This window comes from Cryptomeria japonica, chromosome 9, assembly GCF_030272615.1.
Source record: "Cryptomeria japonica chromosome 9, Sugi_1.0, whole genome shotgun sequence".
In the NCBI taxonomy this organism is placed as follows: Eukaryota; Viridiplantae; Streptophyta; class Pinopsida; order Cupressales; family Cupressaceae; genus Cryptomeria; species Cryptomeria japonica.
Genome location: NC_081413.1, coordinates 625,226,761 through 625,235,410, shown reverse-complemented (window position 1 = coordinate 625,235,410; position 8,650 = coordinate 625,226,761). Strand labels below are relative to the sequence as shown.

Genomic DNA, 8,650 nt, shown 5'->3' with positions numbered 1-8,650 from the left:
GTTCATAATCGTAAGGATTGTAAGATATGCTCCCATATAAATCACAGTAATCTATGAGCTTCAAAAACAATTGTTCAATCCAAGATTAATCACATTGTATTTTTATTTTATTTTTATTGTATTTAATCACAACCAAATGTGCATATAGTCAAATCAAGTTGAGTATCTCAAGTAACATCAAGTATGAAATATTTATAATCATCTATAGATGGGGCATCACACATTCTAACCCTAATCTTGATTATAAATCTAATTTTATTTTGTTTTAGTGATAATATTTATAGTGGTAATTAGTACACTGTGAGTTGGCCTAGTGGTGGAGAACTTGTGCTTGGGCCCATTACCCATAAAAACCTCCTACAGTCACATTATGAATATCAGTGTACACTATATCATCTCCTTAAATTTTGGAGACATCTTTAAATCTTAACCTTTAAAAAGGAATCATCTCCTTAAATTTTGGAGGCATCTTTAAATCCTAACGAGGCAGCTATGCTCCTTTAAATAGTTTATTAATAAAAACACACATCTATACAATTTGAATTATTAAAAAACATCTAGAGATCACTATACAATTTACTATTTTAAAAATTAATGCAAATCATTATACTTATTTGATGTCACTGCCACTATTATTTGATGCCATTGCCACTACAATATGTGAATGGAATAAGCAGAGAAAAAAATTGAGCAAAGATGCAGCAATAGAAGGAATAAATATATTATTAAAGGTCATTTAATAATTTTTGTAAATGAGTGAGATGAGGAGTAAACAATTCATGAACCTTGTTACAACAGATTTAAATATATAATTGAATCCAAATTGTTCACAATCAATAAATTAAATTCAACTTTAATCCTAAATCAGTTTGAACAAGTTATACCAAATGTAACTAAAATAAATCCTAACCTTAATTCATATTGAACACTAACAATAAACCAAATTAAATATCAATTATAAAATTAATTGAATCATAAACCAAATTGAACCCTCACACAAAACCAAAATAAACCCTAACATTAAACTAATGTGATCCCTAACCCTAAACCAAACCAGATTCCAAATTGAAACCTACCCTTTACAAAACACTTAGGCAAATTAAACTCTAACCCTTATTAAACAATAACCCAAATTGAACCCTCTAACATAAACTCTAAACCAATATGACAGACTAACACTAAACTAATGTAATTCCTAACCCTAAACCACACCAAATTTGAAATGAAAACCTACCCCTTACAAAATGTGAATTGATTACAAATTACTTTTCTTCCCATGATTGCAGTGATTGGTATATGGCTATTGTAATCATCACTTTCAAAAGATTTCTCTAATTAATCAATATACCCTATAAAATACTGGTATTAAATTTTTAAAATATTTTTTATATTATTTTATATGAAAAAATAAGAAATATAAAATTACTATTGATGATGCTCATTTACTCTTATTTATCTAATATATTTATTAATAAAATATATATTGATATAACCTTTGTTAATTTTAAAAATTTATTGATGTTTCAAATTATTTCATAAAGGTTAAACTCTTATTTAAGTATTTTATTTGATTATCATTAGGATTTGATTTTTGTATGAATAACTAATATCAATTTTTTAATTAATTAATAGGGGAAGACAAACTAAGCTAACACTAACTAATAAATTAATCATAGGGAGGTTGGGTAGTAGTAACTCATCTTAGTAAGATAATAAATGTGTATGTGGTACTCCATCTCATGTGTATGTGTATTAAGAATGTTTTGGGACGATGACAATACTAAGTGGGAGAGAATATTTGATTCTAAATTGCACTTTTCTATAATAGTAGGGAATGACATTATAGTATGCCTTGTTGGATCTTTCAGGCCATTTGTTGTACAAAGCAAATAAATAAGTTACAACACAGGTCTGGCAAATGCCATAGCTCGCAACGACCATACACCCAAAGAAATTAAAAATGTTTCCAAACTATTGTGATTGTCAAAAACCCCAAGACTTATGGAGTCATGTGATCTCTTTGGTTGGTTTCTCTAAAAGTTATTTTTACCAAACAAGGCTTTTCATACTTTGTTTTGTGATTTAACAAAAATATATTGTTAAATATTTTCTTATTGTTTTGGACCAATTTTCATACTTTTCTAAGATTAGCTCTCTGAAATGAGCTTTCTTACAGAAATTCACCAAGTTCAAATTACATTGATAATAATTTAACAAAACCAATTCCCACAAGATTTCAATGCCGATAACGTAAATAATGTACTAATTTACCAATGTGGTTTAAGAGCAAACTATTTAAACAAAAGTATGTAAAATGAATGGTCAATACATTGAATCTCATCTATCTAGTGTCCTATTAGCCCTATAATTTGTTCATATGTAGAATAGGAAGATGTAATGCCTTGATGAACAAAATATAGGATTCTTATAAATGTATGTTTCTCTTGGAATCTGAATCTCGTAGACACAATTTATTCTTATTAGACATGAGATATATCCATATAATTTTATTCTCAATCATTAGTTTTTTCTTTTTCTTTTTTTTTCAAGATTAGAATTTTTACTTCAACAAACTCTGTGCATAGAACTCCTTCCAAATAGTTGATGTGGTTTTTAGTATCCAAAGTATCAGTTATGTTAATTTGGGTGTTGTGGAGTGGGCAATCATCTTAAAGTTTTGACAATTATTTGAAAGATTACATATTTGTTATCAACTGGCAGCTTAGAACTTATAATGAGTAGGGTTCTAAAAGTATTATAAATTTGAAAACAGTGAAGAATATGAAAAGTCTTATTATATATATATTCTTCAAGTTACATCCACAATAAAATTTGGAGGCTTATTTTACAATAGATGATTGTGGAAAAATATTATTAAATCTAATAGAGATAGCCATAATAACATGCATACACAATGATTTATCAAGAAAAAAGCCTTTTCAAAGAAAAACTCCAGATTCCAAAAACAACTCAATATATTATTTAATAATTAATAACAATTACAATATACTTATATGTCCTCATTTATGGTTTATCTGAAGGTGCTCCTTATCCAATAATATACCATCCGAATAGAAATGTGCCTACAGAGGCACACTTTGTAGGGGCCTGATCCTGGGCCCTTGCAAAGAACCTAATGCATGAAGATACACTGAAGACAAAAACCCCGAGACCTATGGAGTCATGTGTTCTCTTCGGTTGGTTTCTGTAAACTCTTCTGCAGGTTGTCTCCAATGTCAATCAACATCGTCAAGAGTAGTTTTTATCTAAAATATCAATAAAATATATGCAACTTGTACATGCAACGAATGCTAGCAATTAGATTGGCTGAATAGGTGAAGACTAATCATTGTTCAATGATTTGAGCCTCCGCAGTAGTTCCATGGCAGCAACTAATAAATATTTATATTGAGAGTGCTTTGAATGCAATGGCTTTACTTTGACTTCATGGGTGTGGACGTGCAATTCATATTAAAATTCTTTAGATTTATAATTAACTCAATAATTAAATAATTAAATAGTTACATAGTTACAGTATTTTGTATTGTGCATTTTTATATATCTATAATCTTAAATTTTTAAGAATTAAATAGTTACAATATTTTCTATTATATATTACTGTATACATAATATATCAATCTACATTGAAATTTTATGGCAATATTTATGCAACATGTAGGATGCATTATTAATAAATTAAAAATCAAAAACTTGTTCTATTCTAATTTTAAATTAATAACTAAATAAGATCAAAAATATATTGTACATGCTAGATAGACCCAAAAAAAAAAAAAAAAAAAAAAAATTCGCAACAAATTACTGTAGAATAGCATGCAATTGACAAATGTGGACGTGCACTCTAAGAAGCTCCCTCTTTCCAAGGTACAAGATTCTTTACCTGGCACACTTATCACCATAATTATATTATCCAAAGTTCTGTCAAATGTACTTATTGCCATAATCATGTCATCCAAGCTCGTTCCCTCGATTTTCTTAAGAACTGATAAAGATAGGGTTTTGGTTCAAACGACGCCATCCTCCAGTTTCTGTTTTCCATTTTACAGGGTGGAAGGCGTTGCCAAAACCCTTCCTTTAGATTATATGCAAACACCTTTACACTTTCACCACCATATAGAGAGCTGAAGCATAGGTAATCTCCCACACAAACACACTCTCCAGACCACCAATCTTTATCAAGATATTCATGGAGCGACAGTCGAGGCATTCTTAAAAATTCTTTCCACTTCCAAACCAACTCATTCTGCTCGTCCTGAAACAACTCCCAGATAACAATTCCGTCCTTAGTCCGGCCAAGTTCGCAAATCTTGTGTACACTGGATGGATGAATTATGTCAAGCCTCCGATGGTTGAGCATGTCAAGCCTCCGATGGTTGAGCATGACGAATACGAAAAGAACAGACGAACCATATGAAACCATAGATAAAAGCAAAAGATCTTGATCTTCAACCATTTCAGATGGTAATGGAGCTACTGTAACAGGGCTAATGAAACCCTCATCTTGGATTTTGAAACCTACGATAACCCTATGTTCCCATGGTTCCCTCCAAAAAATAGTGTCATTGCACACAACCATTTCATTACAGTAAATATGTGAATACTGCGTTTCCCCTACAAATTGAAACTTTATATTCCATGAATCTTGAAAATAGTGGTATATCTGGAAGGAAAAATTTTCAAAATTTGAGCAGACTACTAAATAGGGTTCTTTTTTTCCTCGCTGCACAATATGCATAAACTTGCGGGTGGCATCTATTTCTATCTTTGCATAAGATCTCATAACAGGATTGCAAACAAATAATTGCGAAATCGACATTTCTTGAAATTGCAGTAACCCCAACCCTACTCTTCGTAAAAATCTGGTGTTGCCTCCCTTAGGTTTTGGAAGAAAAGAAAGAGACAAATTCCTCCATTTTTGTGTAGAAAAGCAATATGTCATACAACGCCAATTTTTATCCTTTTCCTCATTGCAGATGAGAAGCCATGGATATTGAATTGGCAGTGAAGATAAAAAATTGTCTGAAGACAAAATAGAATTCCATTCTTTACAGATTATGCGAGAGCTACAGATTGATTCCAATGGGAGCTTAGAAAATATCAATTCCTTCAAATCCTGAGGCAGCTTAGATATACCACACTGATTTGCATCTCCTTCAACTGCTACGATGGATTCTGGCTTCATTTCTTCCATTTCGTTCCACCCCTATCTTCCACCTAATTAATGATTTTTATTCTTCAAATCCGTGATGAAGTACTATTTTATTTTTTATATTGGTAAATCTTAACTTCCTTTTATAGTCCTTAAACACTACATGTTATTGGGCCAAGAGTAGCCGACCTTAAAAAAATATAAAACTAGCATTTGCAGCAAAATGTGGTGCAAGGGCTATACCAATAGCAATGTATACTTTCAATGATATATTGTAGGGTACAAAATTACATAATCTTAAAAAATTGCATTTATTAATAATAATATTTTGTTTGACGTAAATAATTGAGTCTAAAATATAAAAAATCTAAATACAAATGTTAGAATTTCTTGTCTTCGTTTGACATGCCTCCACTAGAGATCAAATTTTCCCTTAGAACCCTTTTTTTGTGTTTCAACATTTCTTATCTTGACACGCCTATTAAATTTTTCATCCATGGCATGATTTTCCCTCCAAGTCAATTCTTACCTTCTAACCCTAAACTTTAATCTTATCCTAATTCTAATCCTAAAATTAAACACAATTCTAACCCTAACCATACTTTTGATTATAAGACTTACCCTAACTATATCTATAAACCTATTAATCATAATTTCAAGTGTAATTATAACCCTTACTAAATTTACTTAATTGTAGTTGTATCTCTTAATTTATTTCTAACTCTACAGCTAATCCTAACACTACCTCTATTTCTAACCCATCATTACCTTAATGAATGCTAAATAACCTTTGTACCCTAATTGCAATCATAACGCTAATTTAAACACTAATCCTATTTATAAACATAATTCTTACCCTAACAATAGGTTTGATTATAAGACTTATCCTAACTCTATCATAACCCTAACCCTAACCCCAATTCCAAGTGTAATTATAACCCTAATACTAAATTTGTTGAATTGTACTTTTATCTCTAAATTTACTTCTAACTAGATAGCTAGTCCTAATATTAACTCTATTTCTAACCCTAAGCTCCATCATTACCTTAATCAAATGCTAAATAACCTTCATCCCAACCCTAATTCTAATTGTACCCTAATTGTAATCAAGTGCTTATCGTAACACTAACTCTATTTCTAATGATAACTCTTATATTGTAAATGTAATCCAAATTTTTATCTAGCCCAACCCTAACCCTACATATAGCCTCAATTCTAACACTTCATCATAATTGCAATCATAACCTTCATTGTAACCATAACCCTAAGTGTAATTGTAAAAATAATTTTAACCCTATAGTTACACTCATTCTATCCCACTTGCAACCGTAATCGTCATGATAAATCTAATTTTATTTTGATTTAATAATAATAATAATATTTATAGTGGTGATCTTAATTCTACCTATAAATAGTTAAATTACTCGTAGACATTATTATTATATATTTATAGTATTTAAATCAAATTTATGCCAAAATAATTATAACAGTGATTTTAATTCTAACTCTAAATTTACTTCTAACTCTAAAGCTAGTCCTAACACTCACTCTATTTCTAACCCTAAGCTCCATCACTACCTTAATCAAATGCTTACTAACCTTCATCCTAACCCTAGCTCCAATTGTAAACATAATGCTAATTTTAACACTAACACTAGCTCTTATATTGTAAATGTAATCAAACTTTTAATCTGCAACCCTAACACTAATCATAATTGCAAGTATAACCTTCATTGTAACCATAACCATAATTGTAATTGTAAAAATAATTATACCCATAAATTCATTTGTCATGCCCAAATTTTTTCTAATGGACATGACACAACACCCAACAATTTTTTTTTATTAAACATATAATCTATCAGTATAGCTTGACATGCAAAGATGTAATGTGATCAAACATGCACTAGCGAATGATGCTTGCACATCAATGTTCCAAGAAAAGTGGAGGCAACTCAAGTACACTGGTGGATGCACATCATTGCGCACACACAAGAATTTTTGTTTTTATGCTATGACTTGATTCTACATCTAACCTAGTTTCGCCCAAATTAAAATTTTGTATCACCCCTATAATATTGAGGTTACACAATATTCATAAAGGTGTCATGAGTTATAAACAATATTCTTATGACTCTAAAATAATATATTTATTATAAGAAATAACATTATCATTCATGATTAATATTGTCATTTACAATGTTACCAAATCTATTATTGAATATACTATGGATAGAATGTAAGGACAACATTAATTTTAGACACAACAATTTATCTAATAAAAAGTGATAAATTCAACTAAAATAATATTACCTCATTGATTTTCAAAATTATTGACAAATCAAACTAATTGACGTTTTTAAACTATTCACTTAATGGTTACCAGAATTTGCTTAAAAGAATATGTTAACATTACTTCATCCCTAGTCTTTCCTGCTTACAGTTTTATGGTACTTTCCCTCTAACGGCCGTTTGCTTCCTGCTTCCCATTAACTATTCTATTTCTGGGTTGCGACTTGTTATGAATGGGGTTGAGGGGGAGCTTATGGGCTTCCCAACCCTTGGGCCATGTGATTGTGTTCCTTTTCCAGAAGACCCTCTGGTGGCAGATTCGTCCTGTCACCTTTCTGCTCCCTAGTACTGCCATGATGTTTTTTCAGAACTTTTATTAGGGTCCTACGTGTATAAGCTTCTCTCTTCCCGTAAAGCTCATAATTCTCACAGCCCGTCTTTCTTTATTACGATCATTCCCCAGAATTCTACTGATGTTCTTTAAAAATACTCGCTTGAACTGGCCCTGCTTGATGTCAATCCTGACAAAAGAAATCTTTATACCCCTAAACGCATGCCGGAAAATCCCAAGAAAAGCAATAAACAGTCGGAGGGGAAAAGCATTACCATAGACCTGGAGGTGCATAATTCTGATGATGAAGGGGAAAAACTGACAGAGCAAGGAAACTTGAGACCAGTTTGGGTGAGAGAAGGTCAGCCCATCTGCAGGCGAAAGGAAGAAGAGATTTAAATAAGCAAGTGGAAAGCCTGGCAAGGGATAATCTGTAGGAAATCTAAGACTTGTAGCAGGAAGATGACTCGAAGGATAACTCGAAAGATGAGGACTTCCAGGTGGAAGAAGAAGAACCTGAAGTTAAACCTAATAATGAAATGGAGGAAATAGATGAAGAAGAGGAAGGGGAGGATCAAAGTAGCAACACTGAAAGTGAATCAGAGTCCTCGATCAAAACCCATGTCCGCCCCAACATCTCTGAAGATGAAGATATGGTGCCGTGTTCACCTATGTCATCTATGCATGATGAAAGCAGTAAGATGGAAGGGAAATTATGTGATATGAGAGAAACTCTCAAGCCTGGAACAAAAAAATGAAGAGAAGGACAGAAAAATCCAACTACTGTGTGATGCAGTTAACTCTCTTTATTGCATTACGGATGATATCATAAAAAGAAAGTGGCCAAGCAGGAATGAACG

At 31.5% G+C, this 8,650-nt stretch overlaps 1 protein-coding gene across 1 annotated transcript; it reads right to left on the bottom strand.

The window, feature by feature from the left end:
- Positions 1-3,961: 3,961 nt before the first annotated feature.
- On the bottom strand, positions 3,962-5,209 carry LOC131858563 (F-box/kelch-repeat protein At5g15710-like). Its single transcript, XM_059211848.1, has one exon. It carries the CDS (start codon positions 5,207-5,209, stop codon positions 3,962-3,964), a length of 1,248 nt encoding a protein of 415 aa, XP_059067831.1.
- Between the last annotated feature and the right edge of the window lie 3,441 nt (positions 5,210-8,650).

Excerpts from the sequence above, each read along its gene's own strand:
- LOC131858563 (XM_059211848.1), bottom strand. The coding sequence starts at position 5,209 with ATGGAAGAAATGAAGCCAGAATCCATCGTAGCAGTTGAAGGAGATGCA.